This window comes from Macrotis lagotis, chromosome 2 (assembly GCF_037893015.1).
Source record: "Macrotis lagotis isolate mMagLag1 chromosome 2, bilby.v1.9.chrom.fasta, whole genome shotgun sequence".
NCBI lineage: Eukaryota > Metazoa > Chordata > Mammalia > Peramelemorphia > Peramelidae > Macrotis > Macrotis lagotis.
The window spans coordinates 186159813-186183186 of record NC_133659.1 but is presented as its reverse complement, the minus strand read 5'-3'; the positions used below and the strand labels follow the sequence as shown (position 1 = coordinate 186183186).

The 23374-nt window shown below is 43.9% G+C and overlaps 1 protein-coding gene across 1 annotated transcript; it reads right to left on the bottom strand.

The window, feature by feature from the left end:
• Positions 1-985: 985 nt before the first annotated feature.
• On the bottom strand, positions 986-16218 carry CAVIN1 (caveolae associated protein 1). The gene is made up of 2 exons (XM_074223859.1): positions 15648-16218; positions 986-3725 (listed from the first exon to the last, which is right to left on the bottom strand). Exons 1-2 carry the CDS (start codon positions 16113-16115, stop codon positions 3024-3026), a joined length of 1170 nt encoding a protein of 389 aa, XP_074079960.1. The 5' UTR covers positions 16116-16218; the 3' UTR covers positions 986-3023.
• Positions 16219-23374: the final 7156 nt, after the last annotated feature.

The following is a 23374-nucleotide window of genomic DNA, read 5'->3' as shown; positions in this document are numbered from 1 at the left end:
GGAGTAGAAAATGTGGGCTAAAAAGTTGGAGCTAAGCTTGATTAGGGAAAGGCATAGGTAACAAAAATGGTGTAGATCAGGAAGAGTAGAATCTAATTCTTATTGATGGGGAGGCATGGCCCTAGAAAACTATGATGTAAGAGAAATGAGTACAGCATTATAGAACCACTCCTGTCAAGGTCTCTGTTATCCCTGAGTTTGTCTGCCTCCCCTCCTCAGGTTGGGGTCAAGGCCTTGTTCTTTTCTTGTAGCTGCAAATCTGAAATAAGTTCAGAAATATGCCAAATTCTTAGGATTGTGTGGGAGGGATGGCTTCAGGTCAGGCTCATTTCCCATTCCTTCCAGGGGACTGAGAAGCTGACTTAAGCTCTAAATTTCTCTAACCAAAATTTATCTTCTCGTTTTGCATCTTCTCATTGTGTACCTATGTGAGTTGAGGGATGGGGAGGAGTGGTGAGGTGGCAAACAAGAAGAAGAGAAGGATGAGGCTGGGGGTCTGGCCTGGTAAGGGAGAGTTTAGACCCTTTGGAGTAGGTGATAGGTTGGTTACTTGTGGTAAATAACTCCTGGATCCTTTCTAAACGACATCCAGTTCCACTGGAGAATTAGAAGTAGAAGGGGCTTTAGAAGCCATCTAGTCTGACCTCCTGGCTTTATAAATGAGGAAATAGACCCTGGGGAAATGATGTGCCCAAGGTCACGTGGACAGTATCAGAGCCAGGATTTAAATCCAGGTCCTTTCACTATAGATTCAGTACTCTTTCCTCTTCCTTAAAATCTGCTCCTTCCCTATTCTCCCCACCATATTCACCCTAATTCTCAAACTAAGAAGGGTGTAGTCCTGGGGTTCTGGGTCTGGCTATAATGGACCGAGTCCAAGTGCACAATTTTTGGGACATAGGGGAAGTGACAAGGGAATGCCGAATGCGGGTGGAGAAATATGGCTACTCCTACAGCAACTCAGAAGTATAGTCCAACACAGGTCTTTTTAGAAAAGCAGGTTTATTGGTCAGGCTGATTACCAGGATGCAGTCAAGAGAGACCACAAGCCTTGGAGCCCAAGAGAAATGGCCTCTTAGCTCTGTTTCTCCCTCCCTCCTCCCACTCCTCTGAAAGCCCGGCCCCCACCAGCCCATCAGCACCAAGGGACCCTGGGCCCCACCCACATCCCATTTTCCATCAACTATTTCTTCATCTTTCCAGATGAGGAAGGAAGCAACAGGGGAAGGGGGGAAAAAAAGCAAAGCATGTATAAAAGAGGTTTGTGTCCCTAAGCTCCCTTCTCAGAAACAGCCCCAACCCCACCCTCAACCCACCCCCAACCCCACCCGTGGCTGGAAACAGCTGAATGCAATTCTACAATATAAAATAATCATAAAGCAAGGCAGCTTCTGGAAGAAATGAAGGGGCAGGGAACAAGAAAGTAAGAATCATGTATTAGGTGTAGAAGGACAAAGCCCCCAGTCCTAGGCTTTGGTTAAAAAGTATAGAGTTGAAGATGCCATCATTGGGGATAAGCTGCCACTTGCAATTTATATTCCCAGAGGGGGGAAATGGGTTAAGGGGGGGGGGTTGGCACTGGGGGATACAGAAGACAATACAGTCAAAAGTCAGCAGAGAGCTTGTCTTGCCAACTGCAGACATTATCTCACCCCACCCCCAAAGATACAGGAAAGGAACCCCCTGGAGCAGGGAAAGCAAGCTAAAGCAAGGCCAGAATTGTGCCTAACTAGGAGGGGGGAGGGGAGTCCTAAACAAACTTACAGACAGTGCCACAAATAAACTTGAGATAGGGTAAAAATACAGAAACCCCCTACCCTGGCTTCTTCTCTTCTTTTCTGTCTGCCCTTTTCAGCTTCACACACACGCACACACCTTCCACCTGTCTATTTCTGTCAGAGCCCTTGTTGTGCCCCTAAACTACCTCCAAAACTGAGTTTTCCATCCTTACAACTTTTCATTTCACTGATCCAGATGCAGTTGGGCAAAAAGAAATGGGGCAGGTCTGGGTCATACCACCCAACTGAGGGGTAAAGTTTGGCTGAGCCTTCCTGACCTTGTTGGTTGGGCAGGGTTGTCACAGTGAGCTTACCCCAAATCTTGTGGCCAAGCCAGGTTTTTAGCTTAGGACTTGGACTTTCTCAGTCCTTCCTATGGCTGGCAACAGTTCTGCTATACTCTTGGGAGCACTGGCCCGAGGCCTAGTCTGGTTTCTAAGCTGCTAGGGAGGGGGCATCTCTCCTCTCCCCCTTCCTCCAGGCCCCACCTTCCAGTTATCCATCCTCCCACATAGCTAAGTGTGCATGTGCTCACATGAGTGGGTTCTTGTAGATATATAGGTCCCTTTAGGTTCCAGTTCTTTTATCCAAGGACCTGAACTAGGATTTGACCTGACCTAAATATCTTTTCCTTCTCCTCAAACCCTCCCCCGGACAATTATCGTGGCCCTACTTGCTCCATATGCCACTGCCCCAAACCCCAAACTGCCTTCATGTTCTTTCAGAAAAAGGCTTCCATTTCCTCTAGGGATGGATATGGTTTAAAGCCTCAAAAGATGGGGTTTAGGGATATGTCTACATAATAACTTGGGTGGGGGAAAGACTAAAAAGACAGGAATGAGACTGGGAGAGGGTGAGGGAAAAGGGACTGAAGCATCCCCAAAGGCTTTTGGTGGCCCCCTAATGGAAATGGCAGCAATTTCTGGCAGACCCCAAACTGGATGATTGGAAAATGAATAGTGCCTTTTTCACTTTTCTACCACTAAAAATATCAGTGGTAGGTTCTGCCAAAGTCTCCTTTCCTCCTAAAAGGCAGGGAAATGGAAAGGAAAGGGGTAAATTCTTAATGATATATTTTCAATTTATAAAACTCTCAGCCACTACCCCGGCTTGGGGCAGAGAGACAGATAGAATGGAACAGAGACAGAGAGAGTTCAAAGTAAGAAAGGATATGGGAATGGGGGAGTGGGGTATGCTTCCTCCCACTCCTCCATCCCCAGAGCCTCCATTCCCTCTCTGTCCAGCTCAGTCGCTATCAGTCTTGTCCACTAGCACAACATCTGACTCCTCGGTGATCTCCAGCAGGGTGTGCATGTCAGGGTTGCTCCCTCTCAGGAGGTCAGTGCCCTCCCCGTCATCATCTTCAACTCCATTCTCTTCACCTCCAACCTCTACCATTTCTGTAGCCTTGACAACCTCGACCTCACCTTCTCGAATCTTCTTGACATGGAAGGTGAAGGGGGGCACCTTGTAGACACTGGACTTAGAACGGGCATAGACCACGTGATCAGGAGTGAAGGACTTGCGAAGCTTATCCCGGGATGTCTTCATCTTCTCCCGTCTCTCAGCTGTCACAATCCTTGTGCCCAGCTTGTTCATCCTCTTCTCCAGATTATGCCTTGTCTTCTCCAGGTTCTCTTTGGTCTTCAGTCGGGTCTTCTCCAGGTTCTCCCTGGTTCGCACCTTTGTCTTCTCCATTTTCTCCTTGGAGAAAGCTTTCTTGAAGTCATCCACTCGCCGAAGGCCACTTCTCTTGATGCGCTCAGCTCTGGACTCCTCAATGATTTCCTCGACTTCTACTGCCTCATCAGAGGACAGTTCCAGGGTAGCATCATCTTCAGGCTTCTCTCCTTCTTCTCCCAGCTCATCACCTTCCTTCTCTGGCAGCAGTTCTGACTCCTTCAGGGACTTGCTGATGCTCAGTTTGGCTGGTAGTTTCACTTCATCCTGGTGGAAGAACACAAATAGTTGTGAGGGAGAGAAAAGAAATCAGAGCTCAATGGGCAAAGACAAAATGAATTTCTGAGGTAGCACAGAACCATGAACCCAGAAACCTTGGAATGGTAGTGCCTCCCAGACAGTTGGCCCAGCCCTCACAGCCATCTTTGAGAGAAGCAATCATTGTAGGGAAAGGATTTATCTGTCTCACCAATGAACTATTGACCAACTACCATCAACAAGACATCTAAGCCCAAGAGCCTGGGAGTGGCAACACAAATCTCTCATTGGTTATCACTCATATAACTTCCAGTTCTGTTCCCGAAGTTATTGCCCTGGGAAGCAAGCCTTGTGTATGGGTCCTGTCAGCTTCTTGAGGAGGTGCCATAGCCTAAGGATCAGAAAAATGCTTGCCACCAAGATCCTTGACACTGCCAAATGGTTCAATATCAGAAAAGTATATTTTATCAGTAGTAAAGACATGAAAGAAGATAGACTACCACCTGCTTTGCTGTTGTATCCTAAGGACAATTGGACCTTTTTTTTTGCAGCTGAAACTTTTTTTTGTTAGTATAGAACTTTGAAAGTCAGGACTGCCTTGCTTTCTCTATTTGTATCCCCACTGCTTAATTACACAGTAAGCATTTATTGCATGTATGTTTTCATTCCGTCATTCTGGTTGTAGCAGGATCTAATCCTGCTGTATTCTCCTTCTCTCCTTGGTATCTACTCCATCAAGGACCATAACTAGCCTATAAAGGAGGCTGAACGCCCTCTCGTGGTCATAGGGGAACACAGATTTGAACAGTCAGCTTAAAGAATAATGGTAGCAGTAATAATAATGTTTTTACACTTCTAAAGTTTGCAAAGTGCTTTACCTCCTTTACCTCACTTGGGTTTCACAACAATTTCCCTTTCGCAGAAACTAGGCACCCATGTGCAAGTCCAGCATCACCATGAAGTAGGCCAAAAAATGAGGACTAAGGACAGGGTAATAAAGTTCTGGGGGGTCCCATCCATCCCCTCCCAAATTTCCCAGTTTCCTCCTCAATTCAGAACTAGCTCCCAGAGCTAAGGGGAAAAGGCCCAAATAGTGTGTTCATACATATCTGGGATGGGAGTGAGGAAGAAGGTTAGAGGTCAGGGCTTGGGCTAATCCTCTTTGCCATTGACACCTCCCTAGCTGGAACCATTCCCCACTATGGAGAGGGACCATGGAAAGGTGGTTTCCATCCCCATTCTTCTTTTACCTCCTCCTCTTGGTTCACTCCCTATTCCCTCTTGCTTCTTCATGGAAGTCAGAGAATTGTTTAATTTTCTAGTTCTGTTTTGTTTTTTTAAGACTGGGACAGAATCCAAAGACATACTGTCCCCTATCTCCACCCCCCCCATGGAATTCAAAGCCCCCTCTTCCCACGGGGGCAAACTCATATTTGTGGGTAGACAGTCTTCTTTTCCATGGATCCAAAATATCCTGGACACACTCCAGAACTAAGGATAAGGAGGGAGGCAGAGATTGAGCTAAGAGGAAATCAGGGAGGTATGGAGTCCAAGGATTTGCTCCTCTCAACTCAATCCAGAAACTCTTGATCCAGAGTTTAGGGATGAGAGGAAATTGGGTTTTTACCAAGGGGTTCCCCTCGGCCAGCCACATTCACCGGGACTAAAAACAGGATAGCAACCATGCCAAAACAATTGGGAAGTCAGCCAGCCTGGGAATAACTCCCTTTCAAGGGAAGAAATGGTGGTAAAATTAAGTGAAGGACATTAGTCCGTGTGATTATGCATGAGAACATGAAAACACACCCACACACCCACACACCCATCACCTGCAGCAGAGATTCTCTTCCTTTCTTTCTCCCACCCTTGCATATCCTCCAGTTTCCTGGTTTATATAAAAAGCTAGGAACAACCCTTCCTCTGAACTTCCTTCCCAGTCAACATTAGCTAGGACAAAGGGGGAGCCACACCTCTTCTTCCAGGCTAGCCAATCTCCCCAACCCCCATGGCCCCAGAACCCTGAGGCACCCTTACCTTTCTCTTGCTCAACTACAACTCCCAGTGGACAAAGTGACCCGTGCACAAGGGATGCTGGGACTCGTAGTCTCCTAACCACAACAGCTGGCTGGAAAACATGAGAGGCTTCCTCTTCATTCCTCTGCCCCTTCTCATTTGGGGTTGATAAGAGGTGGTTTCTCCAGTGCTGAGGTGCCCTAACCTTTCTCTAACCAGAGTCTTCCTTATCTCTGAATGTGTCTCCTTTTTTCTGCTCTTGCCACTCCACTCTTGTCATATTCTAGCCCTTTTACTTAGGATACCTGGGAATGGGGATTCAAATGTACTCTGCTTCTTTAAGTTCTACTTAAGTTTCAACTTCTACCATTTTATTATGTATTGCCACCCCACTGGCGCATTCATACTTCCATTCCTGGGCAAGATAGAGCTAGAGGAACCATCTTAGAGAAAGCTTGGGGGCTGCAGGGAATGCCAGGGAAAGACAAAGGACTGCTGGAGGAGTCAGGAAACAGCCTTAGCAGCTGGGAAACAGACCAGCATTGTGTCTCTCTGCCCTGCCCCCCAGCCCTTCAGCATCACTGGTCCTCCCACTGCTCCACCCCAATCCCCAAGGCTGAGTTGGCTCATATTCCTGGACTATGAATTTCCAGGCAGAATTCTGGGGCAGTGAGCTGGGTAGAGGGTGAGAGAGGACTCATCCCAGGCAGCTTGGCCTCTGGGAATCTCAAAAACCAGAGTAAAGGATGATGCATACTTGGGGAGTCTGTCTACTGGTGAAGGATAAGGGAAGGAAGTTGGGAGATAGGACTAGTAGTGGAAGAGGAAAGGAGAGAATATTGTTTGGTTTGGGGAAGGGGTTTGGCTCTCCCAATCTGAAGAGATACTTGGAACCTGTAAACTCCTAAGGTGGAGTTTCACTCCCAGGAAGCAATGGGATAGATGCTAAGGGTATCTAAAGGATAAGAATGCCCTTTCCTGGTTGGAGTGAGAGGTAGGGTTTTTATGGTCAACTTTCTTTTAGGGGAGATAGGATTTATACTGGCTCTGGAAAGAATATCCCAATGAGCAGACCCTCTTTGAAGAGTACAATGAGAACATTCCTTCATTCTTTTTGTAAGAATGTCACAGCTGGAAGGAACTGTCAATTTTCCCCTCACTTTCTAGTCCAAAACTTTCAGCCATGGAGCCTCTAAAGCTATTATAGTTTGCTACAATAGTAGCCACATAGTCTTACAGACTCATCCCCCACCCTGGGCACAGAGGGCCCACCACTCTTTACCCCATTTCCCTGACAAAACTCATGAACAAAACTGTGTATTGCTCAGTTTTAACATTTTGTTTAAGAAAACCACCACTGGCATCACACTTGGTTTCCAGAATACTTTTAATCTCCAAAATCTGAACATATGCACACACAGTTCTCCCCCTGACCCCCAACAACATTCCCAAGGGTTCCCTATCAAACATGAAGAATCTTGCCTCTGTTAATTCCACCCATAAGTCAGAATAGCTACCTAAACGGGATACCACAGCTTCCAAGTCCCTTCCTTTAAAAGCTCCCATTTCTGTATGACAGTCCCTGTTGTGATAAGAAGAAATTTCAGGGAAAATGAAGTACAATCATTATAAGGTCCTAAATATAAGGCAAACTCCATCCTCTTTCTTCCTGTAATGTTCAAAGAACATTTTGGGGAAAAAAGCATATCAGATCTGTGAGGTAGAGTATAAGATGAAGAAAAGCTTAGATTGTGAAGCTGAAAGTATGTGTGTGGAAGAGTTAGGGAGAAGGGTGACTTAAACAAAACAAACTCTCTAGGTGGATTCTTGGTGGATAAGTTCAAGGTGTTTAGAGACATTAACCCTAAAAGAATCTTTCCCTTCCTATTCTGGAGAGAAAAGGAGGCTAAAACCCTATTGGGTCACAGATTTCTCCTCCTCCTCCTCCTCTTCTTCCTTCTCCTCCTCCTCCTGGCTTCTCTTGGGTTGGCAGCTCTTGGGCATGCCACCCAGGGGAAGATCTGGGAAACACAAAGAATCTCTTTGCAAAAATATTTTATTTTTTTTAAGTGGAAAATAAATGCAAACATTTCCACCCCAGTTAAAAAAGAGGTAGGGAGCCTTTTGGGGAGGCCCTCCAAATAATACTCCCCTTAGATACCCCTGGCTGCTTTTGGCTAAAGTATTCCCTAGGAAGGAAGGGCAGGGAAGGAGCTAAGAGAAAAGTATTCTCTGCAGAACAACTGGGAGCCATGGGCTCATTCTTTACCAGTCAAGTTCCATGACCTGGGGATAGGGGAGAGGAGTGTTGTAGCTCAGATGTGGAATTTGCTTTGAGGACTCCTGGTAGAATCTTAAAATTGAAAGATGGAAGAGACCCTTCTTCCCTTCAATTCCAAAACAGGAGAGGACACCTCAACTACACCTCCACCCCCAAGCCCCTTCCCTTTTTTGCCTATAGCTTGCTACACTATACATTTCCACAGCACACATCACTTATTACAGGTCCTGGTCAAGGCCCGTGTTGTCCCTTTCTATCTTGTCCACCACTGAGCACTTAAGGGAAGATTCCTCTCAGTGACCAGGGTACCGGGTACCATGTGATACCAGGTATTTTAAATACCCCCTGCTTCTGTCAGCTCCTCAGGGTTAGTCGGGGGCTCAGGGTAATAGGGCACTGTCCTGGGTGCCAGGTCAAAGGGTGGATGCTCAGGCACTGTCTCAGGCAACAGGTCAAAGGGCACAGTCTCAGGCAGAAGGTCAAAGGGCACGATCTTGGGTGTGGAGTGCTCAGAGGGTGTTTTCGGCTTCTTCTCAGGCTAAGGTAAGGAAAAGGGGTTTAAAAGGGATGTTGGGTGGATGAAGATTGTGTTGAAAGGAAGAAATCCTGGGAGGCATGCAGGGATGAAGCTGGTGAGTAGGGAGAAGAAACAAAAGCAGAACAAAGTTAGGCTTTAAATAGGAGAGTTGGAATAGGAGGAAATCAAATTTAAATTATGTCTCCTGGATCCAGGCTGGCTTGGGACACAGTGCTAAAGCTTGACTGCAAAGGGTACCCCTGAGCTGGGGACTCAGAAATAGAGTCTACTTTGCACTCCCCTATCGCCCCCTCCCCAGATTCCTTCCATTGGCACTTCCCTCCATCCCTGTCATTCGTCCTCTTGGCAGGAATCTCAGCTTCCATATCATGCCCAAACACACACACAGCTATCAGAGAACAAGATGCAACTGCAGCTTTTGCAGTGACTCAGAGGCAAAACTATGAAAAAGACAAATTGGATAAGGGTGAAAATGTGGGAGAATGAAAAGTTTAGGGAGGGGGATTCAATAGAGGGCTCAGGGAGGAGTGGGATATCAGCCTCCAAGTCCCTTCCTTTAAGAGTTCTATTTATGTCCCACCTTTGCTGAACCATTAATTGGGTCAGTTGAGAGAACCCAGCCAAGCAAACATTGGGAGGAGAGGGTAAAAAAGAGCAAGTAAACAACTTTGCTATCTCCCAGTCTGGATGCCCAGCCCCTAACACAGCTGCTGATCCAGACTCTGATTAAACCCCCAGGCAGGGAGGTTATAGGGTAATGTCTAGCATGGGAGAGGGGAGAGGATGAGGAAGAAGGAACATCCTGCCCCTCCCCACCAGCTTAATTTCCCTTCTGCCACATCACTTCTTCCAGAGCCTCCTCTCCACCCCCTCCTTATCCCACGGCAAACAATGGTATTCCAGAATGGCCAAGGAGATTAGAAGTTTAAAAAACAGGTCAGCCCTAAACCTAGCAATGCACTGAGCTGAACCTTATGGGTGAAGCCAGACCAATCTTTATACCAAAAGGGCTCGAGAGAAAAGGTATGAGAAGACCTCACCCCAAATGCCCCCTCTGATGGTCAACTCCTGAGAGGAAACAGAATAAATCCACATCATTCCACTTTCCAGGGTCACTCAATCCTTCTACTCTTCCTCAGTAACTATATGGATTGCATCTATTTCCAGAGGAATCTGAGGGAAAGGGGGATGGGAGAAGGAAGCAAGCAATACTCTTATTGGATATTCACTCATGAAGAGCAATGAAGATGGGAGAAGTGTCAGACTTTGGAGACAGAGCTATCCCTGGAGAAAGGTTGAGGAGGGAAGTACCAAGTTTGGCAACAACTGCTGCATTGTAACTCCTGCAGCCATTAAAAAAAAAAAGGCAGGTTCTAGCCTGTCCAGAAAGTTAAAAGGGAGAGGTTAGGGGTGGAAGTTGTAGTAGGAATAGGTAGGATTGAAGGTCAAACAGATTTTCCATGAGGCCATGGAAAACAAGAGCCAATATAACCTTCTCCTACATGAGCCAATATAACCTTCTCCTACCCAACAGCAGATTTCATCACAGATTGAGATGTGTATGGATTCAGAAGGTTTCTTACCTTAGCCTTACTTCTAAAGTCAAAACTCTATTGTGAACTCTAGGACTCTGTTTCCATTCATGTGTAATGAGAGAGGGATATCTGAGGAGGATTCCTCTGTTCCCCTATGTTGCACAGATTAGCACTCTTATCATCTAAGAGGCAACCCCCTATCTTGGTCAATTTATACAAAAGCAATGATGACCCTAAGCAGAAAATAGTGATCCACTGTGACCATTTGTCCAGTTGCTGCCTGCTCTAATTTCTGTTACCTAAAAGACAAGCTCAACAGGGAATGGCTGTATACAGTCTCCAAAGTCTGCTAACCCTCCCAACTTCCTTTCCATTGTTGATGGCACTACCAGTTACTCAGGTTCAAAATCTTATAATCATCTATCCTTCCTTCTTCACCCCACAATAAGCTGTCAAATCTCGTAGACTCCACCTCCACAACATCCCTTATGTTTGTCCCTTTCTTTCTACTTGCAAAACCACTACCTTTCAAGTATTCCTAACTTCTCTTTGAGGTTACTATAACCTCAGGGCAGCTAGGTGGTGCAGTAGATAGAGCATCAGGCCTGGAGTCAGGAGGACCTGAGTTCAGTCCAGCCTCAGACACTTAATAATTGGCTATCTGTGTGACTTGGGTAAGTTACTTAATCTCATTGCCTTAAATAACTAAAAATTAAAAAAAAATTGAGGTTACTATAACCTCCTAGTCTTCTTACATGTTTTCTTCCTCTATCTAATGTATCTTTCCAACAGTTACAAAAATAATTTTCCTAAGACACAGGTCTGCCCAAGCCACTCCTTTACTCAAACACCTTCATTGGTTTCCCATTAACTATAGGATAAAAAAAATAAACCCTTAGCTTGGCATATAAAGTACTTCACATTTGCTTCCAAACTATTTTTCTAGCCTAATGTCATACATACCATTCTCATTCATATGGTCCTTTTGGCAGGAAAACTGGATTACTAACTGTTCAAATCTCTCCTGACATATTTATATATACATATATATGTGTGTATGTGTATATATGTATATGTATAAACTATCTTTTTCTGATCTTCTCAATTGTATATCATAGTGTCTTATATATACATATATATACATATATATATATATATATATATATATAAATATAACAGATACTGGATATTTGGTAATGAATTGATATATCCTTTGATGAACAAATATTCCTCTTAGCTTCTGGCAGCAGTTACACTGGGGTACAAAAAAAGTAGGGCAGTAAATTCTAAATTTGGGGGAGCCCTGGACTTTTGGTAAGACCAGAGAGCAGAGGAAGAAGCTCCTGCTGGCACTGGACATGACCTGAATTATTTGTCTGCACACAGTCAGCACATCCAAAAAGCATTGGGACGTGCTGCCTAAAAACAACACCAATTCTTTCTCTTTCTATATATGATGCTGTTTTGTGACATTTTGAGTCCAAATCCTGGCTGTCACTTATTGTCTGTATGATCTTGGCCAAGATTCTTAATTTCTCTTGGGCTTAGTTTCTTGCTTAGAAAATGAAGATTAGACTAGTTGCTCACTAAGGTCCCTCTGAACTTGGAATGTCAAGATTAGTCCCTTCAGACCCTTGAAATGATCTATCTTCTTCAAGCATTTTTTGGGCATTCATTTTAACCAGAGTTTTTTCAAGATTAAAAGGTTTGACAAGGAGGGGCTCTGTGTGTGTGTGTGTGTGTGTGTGTGTGTGTGTGTGTGTGTGTGTGTGTTTGTGTGATTGAGTATTTTGAACAAAGGTTTGGGGCTTATCTGAATCTATTCTGCAGAGTCAGATTTTGAATCATATTCAAATGTTTGGGGAGCTTTGAGTAATTTCGGTTATAATTTTTTTTGGGAGGGGGAGTCCCACAGGTCCCTCAGGTCTATCCAGATCTTGTTTTTAATCCCCATGAGCCATAATCCCCTAAATGCCTTCTAGTCCTTATTTTTTTATAAGGACAATCTGGGTCAAGACCAAACCCATGTATGGAAATCAACAATTTTAATTTATCAAATTCATTATCATTCTCCTTTCCAATTGTTACCTGATAGAATTGGATACCAGGTCTCTAATTTTTTATTTTGAGGAGTAGGATAGGAAAGGGAGAATTGACTATGCCTTGTAATTACCTTTGGATTTACTCTTGGGAGCCTAGCACTGGGAGGAACATGGAAATAAAAATAATACTTCCCTGCAAACTCCACCCCTCCCTCAAACGAATTGGGAGAAGGGTGTGAGTGGTTAATAGTGAAACCAGATTCCTTTAATCTTGGATCCATCAATTCAGGGCCTTCCCTAACCCTATTCCTGCCCTTTTTATTTTTACTAAATCATAAAATGCCATAGCATAACATTCCACTGATCACATAACCTATCTTTGGAATGATGATCACAGATTGGGACCCCCATTTCCCCTCTCTCTTCCAACATACACATAATGGGAGACTCTATTTTGGCTATGAATCCTTCCCCAGACCCCACATGGAAACATAAATTCTGTCCAACATCCTAATCCCTAGATTTAGGATTTTATAATAAAGGTGAGAACTTTATTCACCTGTATAAGATCTTTTGAAATTCTTGGCCCTGTTTTCCCATCATTCTTTTCCTGAACCCAAAGGCAAACTGCATGCTCTTGTTCTCTCCATGACTGCCTCTATAGTCCCAACCTTTTCTTCCTGTGTTCCCCTCAATTAGAATATTTGTTGAACATTCCCGGAGACAAACTTCTCTAATTTCTACCAGGGAAGGAGAGAGAAATAAATGACAACAGATACTAGTGACTTTTCCCTCCTCCACAGTCACCTTGGTGGAGTTTTCTTCAAGATGCCAGTTTGGTATTGTTTCCATTATTTTCTAAGTCTGAGAATGAGTAGGACGGCATTCAAATAAGCCCAGCTTTTGCCAGTCTGCCTCTCTTTCCTTGTCATTTCATACAACCAGAATCCTAGTTCCTGCAACCACCATCCTGGTCAGAGAATGATGACCTGGTTACTTAGTCCAGAGTGCCTGACAGATATACATACCTGCCAGTCAGATAGAAAGACAAGAGTGATGGATATGGGCATGGAGGTCCAGGGACTGTACTGACACTGTAGCCTTACACACTTCTTAATATATTTCCCTTTTTCCCTTGGCCTTCTATCCCTCTTTCATAAAGACAGCAAGTTGCATAATAGATGGGTTTGAAGTTAGAAGACCTAAATTGAAATCTGGCCTTAGACACTTGCTAATTATGTGACCCTCAACAAGTCACTTAAACTCAGCTTTAGTTTCTCTATTTGTAAGATACAGAAAATAATAGCATCTACCTACTAAGGCTATTATGAGAATACAAAGAGATATTTGATAAAAACAACAAAAAAAATCCCTTAGCATAGTGCCTGTTATATAGTAGGTGATAAAAAATGCTTATTCCTTTCTTTCTTCCCCTTCCCTTCTGCATCTTCATTTAAAAAATAGGCCAGCTTATTTTAGGGTTTCTTTCATGTCTTTGGGACATGATACTTCTTTATATTCATAGGCAACTAGGTGGCCCAGTGGATAGTGCAATGAGCCTGAGTCAGAAAGACCTGAGTTCAAATCCAGCCCCAGATACTTACAGGCTGTGTGACCCTGAGCAAGTCACATAACCCTGCTTGCCTCAGTTTCCCCATTTGTAAAATTAGCTGGAGAAGAAAGTGGCAAATCCCTCTAATATCTTTGTCAAAAAGAACTCATGAAGAGTCAGTCAAGACTCAGCAACAACACTGTCATAGAAAAATCATTGCACTTAGAGTCAGTGTTGTTTCTTGGTTCTAGCTCTGCTTTTTACTAGTTCTTTGACCTTAGAAGATTGAACTTCTATGCAGGCTTTACATCTGTAAAATGGAACAATAATATTGTGTATCTCAGAGTTATGTTTGGATGGATTGTACAACAATACTTCATTGATTTAATCAACTAATATTAACCAAGCACTTATAATATATAATGTACCACCTTGTGTGTCACTATATGATTTGGAGGAAAAGAGAAGATTCAGCTGATGAAGACTGGAGATGAGAAATGATCCCTTTATGTTTTCTTCCCTCTTTTCCCTAAAATGCCTGTTTTTAGCCATTTACAGAAATGTCAGATCCTTTTCCCCCAGTTTTCTTTCCTCCAGTTTTTCCTTACCCTGTTGCCCTACCCCACCCTAAAGCTCCCAGAACTTTAATTGCAGACGGTCACAGGAAAACATTTTCCACCAGCTGGTGCTAGGAGAGGAGGAAACCAGGTCCCCTTTTTTGTTAAGTGGGTGCCTATAGGGAGGGAAAATCCCTGGCAAGTCAAGCTACAGGGCCCAAACATTGGGTGGGGCTCTTTCTCTTTCCCTTTCTCCCACTCTCCCCCCCCCCCCCCCCGTTTTTGCTCATTCTCTCACCCTTCATTCCTCTCTCCCTCCCCAACCTAGAAAAAGATTTCAGGTCTCCTATTTCCTCAAGACCATTCCCCACCCCAACTCTCTGAACAGTCTGAGGACCCCCACAGGATTAAGGTCATTTGGGTTACTACAGGGTTGCTAAAAGGCCAAAGTAACCAGGGCCCCAGGAATGCTGAGAAGTTATGAACCTGTCTTCCGCAGACGGAATGAAAAGAATGTTCAATGTTAATAAAGCAGTACTGATGTTCACTATCTCCTAGTCCCCTTCTCCCTTTAATAAGGAGAAAAGGAGACAGAGATCCCAAGGGGACATTAAAGAAGACCCAAATCTGAGCCTGCCCAGTTGCCACTATGTTGCCCTCCCATCCAAACCCTTTGCTTCAGAATAGGTTTCCCCTAACATTTTGAGCCTGTAATCACTTTTATGGATCCTGCAAGAATCAAGCCCGGAGTCTAGGTCCCAGCCTTATGGGATCAAATGGGTGGAGTAGCAGCTGCCCAGTTTCTCTGAGTCCTCAAAATCTGATACACCCGACTAAGGAATCCAGGATCCCCGGGCGTCCTCCATCTTTTCCCTCTGCGGCTCGTCCTAATTGAGGAATTTACGGGAGGGCTGATTGGGGTGGGGGGGCTCCATTCTATCGGCTTGGGGCGCAGAGTAGCGGGATGGAGGGCCGGCCTCGCTGGCACCAGCCCCAGGGCTGCATGCTTTAGGTCTGAATCAGCAGGCTATATCTGGCCGGGCCCGCCCGAGGCCCCAGGCTCCCAGCATGGCCAGCCCGTGTCCGCTTACAGGCGCTGCCCCTCGGGCCCTCCGGCCCAGCCCGTCCCAGGCCCCCAGGGCCACTCTGGGGTCCGCTTTCCCGAGAAGTTTTTAAACTTCGTCTAGGACAGGAGCTGGGAGTTAGCGGAGGCTGCAGGTTTACGGGGAGGGGAAGGCGGGGGTTTGGGGGTCATGCGGGGAGCGGAGACCCACGGGACGGAGCACGGGCGGAGGGAGTGCGGGTCCCCAGCTCGGGGGCGACTCTGCTCCGCTTGGGCCCGCGCGGGGTTTCCGAAGCTGCGGTCTGGGGGACCGGGGTCGAGGCGGGGAGGGGTCGCCAGCCGGCGCTCACCTGGTAGATCATGACTTTGAAGTTGCGGCGCCGCAGCAGCTCGGCCTCGTTGGCCTCGAGCTTTTTGATCTGGCCGGCCTGGCGCTCCAGGCTGCCCCGCACGGTCTTCACGTAGACGCTGACCTTGCGCACCTTCTCCAGGAGCTTGCTCACCGTGTTGCTGGTGGTGGCGTGCGCCTTGCTGAGCTTGCTGAGCTCGCCCTGGATGCTCTGCACGGCCCCCTCCATCTCCGCCTGCCTCTCCTCCAGCTGGGCCTGCGTCAGCTGGATCTGGTCGACGGCGCCGATGATCTTGTCCAGCAGGCTCAGCACCAGCACCCCGTTCACCTGGTCCGGCTTGATCAGCTCCTCCGAGCCCCCCGACGGCTCCTCCGCGGCCGCCGCGGCCGAGGGCCCGGACTCCGGAGCCCCCGCCTCGGGGTAGCCCGCCAGGGGCTGCTCGATGATGTGGAGCGGCGCGTTTTCCATGGTTCCCGGGAGCCGCCTGGGGCCCTGAGGAGGCAGAAGGAAAGGGAGAGGCGAGGCGAGGCGAGGAGAGGAGCCCCGAGCCGAGTCCGTGTGCGAGCGGCCGGCGGCCAGGACAGCGGGGCCGGCGCTGGGCAACTCCCAGCCAAACCCTGGAGGCTCGCCGCCCATTGGCTGGCCCTACCCCAGAAAAGGTGGGGATCGCGCGGAAGAAGGGGGGGCAGCGACTGCGGTGGGCTGGGGGGGCGGGAGCACAGCGCCCCACCCTCCCGGGATGGTTGGAATATTTGGAGCAGGAGGCGAGGGCCTCGGGAGGCGGGGGCGGCCGGGAGGAGTGGGGCTGCCCCGGGGCGGAGGAATGCGGGGCTGGGCCGGAGGTAGGGGAGCCTTGCCCTCCTTCACTCTCTCCTTGCTCACCTCTCCCTGGGGCCTGTACCAGTCCCCCCCCCCCCCAACTTCCAGGCACAGCCACACCCCCTTCCAAAAGACTTGAGAGCCGCACGGTCAGTGTCTGGTGGCGGGAAAAGGCCAAGAATTCACTCTAGGGTGCAGGGCCGCTTACACCCAGTGGCACAGAGCCCCCTCCCAGTTGCAATTCCTGCCTAACCCCTCCCCTCCAACTTGTTCTCTTCTGCTTCAAACCTGATCAACAGATTTCAGAGGCGTGAGTGGTGCACAGCCCTGTACCCTTTAGGCGCCAAATTCATGGGGAAGAAACATGAAGCCGAGATGCCTTTTAAATGGGTGTTGATAGATACCTGTAGTTGGAGGGTTCTGTTTAGTCCAAACGCAAACATTTCCACCTGGATACCAAGGCCCGGCTGAGCGTCTCAGAGCCCTCGGGGTGCATGAAACCACTATCTCCGGTCTTGAGGCTCTAATTAGCACCTACTTCTCGGGATTGTTCTGAGGATCAAATGAGATAACATTTGCAGAGATTTGCAAACTTTAAATAAATGGTAGTCGTGATTCAGGCGGGTGTTGACTTTATGTGACATCTTTGGACCATGGGATTTTTCTCGGCAAAGCTACTGGAATGGTTTGTCATTTCCTTCTCCAGCGGATTAAGGCAGAGGATAAATTACTTACCAGGGTCACACAGCTAGTGTTTTAGGTTGGATTTGAACTAGGTCTCTCTGACTCCAGGGCAACGGTGGCAAGCCATTTAACCCTGTTTGCCTCAGTTTTTTCCTCAGTAAAATAAACCGAGGAAGGAAATGGCAAACCATTCTAGTAGCTTTGCCAAGATAATCCCAAATAGAGTCATGAAGAGTCCAGGGCTGGACTGGAAAACAACTTCTTGACTCCAGGTCCATTGCTCCATCCCCTGAAATACTTGGCTGCCTTCTATATAAATGATTTTGTTATTGTGTGTATATTTTATTTGCTTGTGTTTATATGATAGCAATTTTTAATCATTTTTATCATTATTTAATTATTATTAATTTAGCACTATTATGGTGAGTTCTAAGGGGTTTAGTCAAACTTCTTCAAGTCCATACATACACAAACACAATTCTGTAAACCTTTAGCTTGTTAGAAAATCAAATGTAGAGCACCTCAGATGGATGAATGATCATTTCTACTCTGTATAATTAGCCTAGCACCTCCTGTCAAAGAATATTAGATAAGAAAAAAAGTGCTTTGCAGAGTCCCCAAAACAAACAGAAGGATCCAGCACCTACTAATACACCCCCCACCCAGCATCCAGTAAACCCCAAATGACAATGGCACTTCCCCTGTAGCCTATAGTAATTAGCATTTCACTTTCACTAGGGGTCTGTCTAGGGCAGGGACTTTTTTTGTGTGTGTACCCTTTGGAAGTTTAGGGATACTTTCTCAGAATAACATTTAAAATAATTGAAAGAAGTGCTGGATTTCTGTTAGGCATTAGTGAAAATAAAGATGGAAGGTTTTTCCCCCATACAAGTTCATGGATTTCGTGGGTAATGTAATTTAGATTGCTGTTTTAATAGTGTGAATTTGTTTTTAAAATATATCATATGGGAAGAAAAATGAGTTTATAAAGTGGTAAGAATGAGGGATAATAATTTGACAATACTAATATTCAAATAATTATTAGGAAGGCTTTCAGTTGGAGGATTCCCGTGGTGACCTTTTAGGCTGTATGGACAAAATGGGCACAGGATGGTTGGGCATGAATGAGTTGTGATCTGTATCATTATGGCAAACTCCAAAATGAATAGGATCTTGGATATTTTTGAGAATAGCTATACATAGTTACATGTGTATATCCTTCACTAAAATCCTATGATGATGATGATGATGATGATGATGATGATGGACTTCTGAGAGGTTCTCTCCAAGGCCATTGCAACAGACTAAAAGTTGAAAAGTCCTAGCAAACTGAAAAATATAGCCCAGGGATGAAATGAATCTGTTGTTTAAAAATCAACTCAGCTAAGAATGAAGAAGCTGTTTCACCAGATGATTTTTTCAGCATGGAATTTTGATCTGTCTTGGTTGAGGGAGTATCCTGTTGATGAAACAGATCTCGGAGACACACTCAAAGTATAGGGGGAAGAGTATTGATCTTGGAGTCAAAAGTTCTAGGTTTAAGTCCAGGCTTCTATGCTAACTAGTTTGTGTGATCTTGGACAAGTTTCCTATGCTTTATGAGCCTCAAGTTCCTCTGTAAAATGGGGATAATAATATGTCTATAAACAATCTTATAGGGTTATTGTGAAGGATGTGCCTTATAAACCTTAAAATATTATATAAACTTTAGCTATTATTTCAAAGCATGTAAAAATAACCTAAGTAGCAAATTAACATCTCATTTATATAGCACCTTGAGGTTTGCAGAATACTTTCTCTCAACATCTGCATGAAATAGGCGTAACAAATGTTACTGTTCCCATTTTATAGACAAAGAGGTTAAGATTCAGAGCGAATAGAAGTACTCAGATTTACCCAAGCTCACATAACCAACAAGTATAAGAGACTGGATTTGGACCTCGGGCTTCTTCAAACTCTAAGCCTAGCTCTCTTTCCATTATACTGTATTGCAATTTAATCTCTTCTAGGGGAAAAGGGAATTGAGGTATGGCATTAGAACTGGAATTGTTTTCCTTTTTGTTTTCTTCTTCCATACTTCTAGGATCACTGTGGAGCTCAAAACTCTACAATGAAAATCAGAAAACCTCAATTCAAATCCTGTGACCATTCCTTATTACCTGTGAGCAAGTCACTTCATCTTTTTAGGCCTTAGTTTCCTCATCTGTAAAATAAGGATTGGACTTGCTGGTTTCTGAGGTCTTTCCTATCATATTTCTCCCCAAATAAGACTAGATCTTGTATTAAATTTTAGTCCAAAAGATGCATTAGGTTTTATTTTCAGGGGATGTACAACAATCTACATTTATTCAGGAACAAAAATCGACATTTATTCAAATACAGTTATGTCATCTTCTTCTGAAACATCGTCATAACTCCCAACCCTGAATTCCAGTCTGTCTTTCTTGTGACTACATTTCCTGTAGAACCATTGGCTCCAGTCTTTCATGTTCCAGCAAAATAGCTCTCCTTAAATGAACTCTTCTCATCCTTGTAACCTGCTCATAGTGCATTGGCAAGGCAGTGGTCAGTGATTTTATACCATTGATTCTTCACCCAAGTCACCACCTTTTGCAGGCTCAGCTTAACAAAGTTTACACACTAATTTCTCTCTATTCTATTTTCAATTTAGTCATTGATTTCCATGCACAAATAATCCTTGAATGGTTTGTTTATTGTAATATCAAGAGACTAGAAATAGGCAATCATTCCTGCGGGTATAACCACCTCTCAAAACAAGTGGCTGCATTAAATCAACCCACTTCCTTATAACTGTGAGTACCAGATTTTTTGTTTTCAAGAACATAAATTCATGAAAAACATTCAATCTTATTTTTCTTACCCCTAGTGATGATTAGAAGTGGGACTTTCCATCCAGACATTATCTAGTGCACATGTTAGTCATGTGTCTGTTCTCTGATTGGTTATTCAGTAAATAAGTTTTGAGTTCATCTGTTTCCATAGGTGGCTACCTCTTGTCTAAAGGCTCCTGCTTGGGTATTTACAAATAATTGTGATTTATATTATCATTTATTTAAAGTATTAATGTCAGTAATATTATTTATTTATATTTAATTATATATTTATATTATTATTTTATAATTCACTAAGTCTATCATATGTTGCAAGGGATGTACTAAATGCATCTATCTGGCTGATGATCTTAACTAGGGCTTCTTTTGGGGGTGGGTAGGGTGTATTTTACAATAGCTCTAAATCTATGACTTCTATAAGATGATTTTTGAGAGTAGCTATGATCAAAGAAAGCCTTGGCAGACAGCCAAGAGTCTCCAAATTAAGTTAAATTGGGCCTTAGGTGATAGCCCAAATCCCCAGGGTTTATATTTAAAGCTACTTGGCAGGACCTGAAAGTGCTTGTACTCTACTGGCAATTTTTTTGAGAATCCAGAGCCTTCATACATTGGAGCAAGAATTCAATGAACAATTTTTCATACTTATTAAATAAAATTAATCTTAAGTGCTTTAAAAAGTCAATTCCAGTTTTTATGGATGAGTCAAAGATGTCTCCCAGATTTGGTCGGCCCAATGGCTAATCCTTGACTCATTCAACTTCTCCTCAGCCTAGAATTTCACAGAACAGACATAAGGACACATTCCAGGCTCCTACCTCTTAAGGGCCCTGCCTCTACAAACCAAAGCTTAAAAAGTTTTTGTTTCCCTCCCCCAACTTGCAAATATCAGTGGAGACCAACAGGGGGCTTGCTGAACCATGGCTAATCAACTTTGCTACGATTGAAAACCTAAAATGTAGCGGCAGACCATTGTCAAAGCAAAACCAAAATTCAAAGCAAAATGAAATGATTTTTGAAATGGTTACCTTAACTCACCATTGTTTTCCAGTCATTTCTCACTATGCATTCCTCACTGTGAACTCCTTTTGCTGAATGTCCACTGTTCAATTTCTAGCTAGTTTTTTCCCCCTTAGCATCTGCCACATTGCTTAATTTTGACTGAATCTAAAATAATACAAATACACCCTTTTATCCTCACCAGCCCCTTAACCATTCACAAAGGAAAGAAAAGCCCCTTAATAATGCTGAATTAGAAAACTGAGCCAGGGTGTTGTTGCTTCCTTCAGCTGGGGATATCTCATAAGACTTTCATTCCCCTTTCTCTTCTCTTACATTTCTTGGTATTGAGGTTTTGGAATACATCTTATTTTAGATTTGTGCACCAACAGCATGATGAGGGGTTCTATATGTTACTTCTGGATCTGGATCAGCAAGATCTGGTAGAAGCTGTGATTTTTTTTTAGTAAATGATTAGACTAGGTACTTGATTTTCACATCCTGGGAAACTTTCCAGTATGGAAAACCAAAGAACAGAAGCTGACTACCATCTATCATTGTCTATGACTACAGTGTTTATCTTTTTTGCCCATTCTATTATGTATAAGGTAGGTACACTATATGTATGTTGAATTAGGTCAAATATTATATGTCACTATAATATTAATAAGACCTTTCCCTTTCTTCTAGGCAGTAATATACAAAGCCTAAATATTAATCAATCATATTAAACAATTTAAATTAAGTGAATTAAAACAATCATTAAAAGTATTAAATTGTACACAGTGCTATCTCATAATCTCTACCTCAGTCCCATTCCAATGCTTTGTCATTGCAATCAGGTGACCCTACAGTCTCCAGCAGTCTCCAAGCTGACCCTACAGTCTCCAGCAGTCTCCTAGCTGGAAGACTTTGAATATAGGGTCCAGTGAAGGACTTTATGTTGGCTGTTCAAGGGCCAGCCTAGCTTGTGAAGTTGGCTTACTACTAAGTCAGTCATAAGATCATAAAGTTTTTGACCACAGAAGCTCTCATAGACTATCTGCTAAGATATAGAGATGTTGTATCAATGAGACTGTAGGAATAATAACAAAATCTTAGATCCTTGAAGTACAGTAGTGTTAATGTTGATATATTTTGCTAGACACTATACAAAGAAAAGTACCCAGATGTGGTCCTTGCATTTAGGAATTTACAATCTAAAATTGCAGTGATAAGGGATAACATCCAGAAAATATAACATAATGAATGATACAAACTAAATGCATCAGTCTTCCTTAGGGTCCTTTCTCTTTACATACACATTGCATTGTTAGGTCTTCTTTTATGGGAGAGGGGAAAAACCCCCCAAAATTTCATCTTTTCTTGATTCTGTTGTCCCCTTAGGCCACCATGCTAGTTCTTTTTTTAATGCTCAACATTTCAGTCATATGGACTATACCTGATGCCTCCATTTCCCACTACCCAACCACTTCTTAACCCCCTGTAATTTTGGTTCCTCTCATTACTCTCCTTCAGTGGCTCTCTAAAAAGTTAGCAATGATCAAAATTCAATGATTTTTTTCCCTCAATTTCATTCTCCCTGACCTCTATATAATTTAATACTACTGACTATCCCTTATTTTTTCTTGTAAGTTTTTTATTATGGATTTTATTTTATTTTATTTTTCCAATTACATGTCAAGGTAATTTTCTTTTTTCTTTTTTTTTCCCCAAGGTAATTTTCAACATTCATCCATTTGCAAGTTTATGAGTTCCACATTTTTTTTTTAGGTTTTTGCAAGGCAAATGGGATTAAGTGGCTTGCACAAGGTCACTCAGCTAGGTAATTATTAAGTGTCTGAGACCGGATTTGAACCCAGGCACTCCTGACTCCAGGGCTGGTGCTTTATCCCTTGTGCCACCTAGCCACCCCGAGTTCCACATTTTTCTACCACTCTCCCTTCCTTTCCCACTCCCCATGGCAGTGAAAGGTATGATATAGATTATACATATACAATTGTGTTCAACATACTTCATATTAGTCACATTGTGAAAGAAGAATTAGACTTAAAGAAGAAAATGATCATGAGAGAAAAAGTAATTGCATAAAAGAAGTTTTAAAATGTGAACATAGTATACTTTGCTCTGTATTCAGACTTCATAATTGTTTCTCTGGATGTGGATAGCATTTTCTATAACAAGTCTTTCTAAGCTTTTCTGAAGTCTGACTACTATGAGTTCTTAGGGAACAACAGTACTCCAGTGCATTTATGTATCATAAATTGCTCAGTCATCCCCGATTGATGGACATTTCCTCAATTTCCAATTCTTTGTTTTACAAAAAAGAGCCACTATAAAAAAATAAAAGGGGTCTTTCCCCCTTTTAATGATCTC

Bases quoted from the DNA above. Each gene is read 5' to 3' on its own strand.
- CAVIN1 (XM_074223859.1), bottom strand. From the start codon at position 16,115: ATGGAAAACGCGCCGCTCCACATCATCGAGCAGCCCCTGGCGGGCTAC. The intron at 3,726-15,647 runs GTGAGCGCCGGC...TTCTTCCACCAG, and splicing joins TCAAAGTCATGATCTACCAG to GATGAAGTGAAACTACCAGC.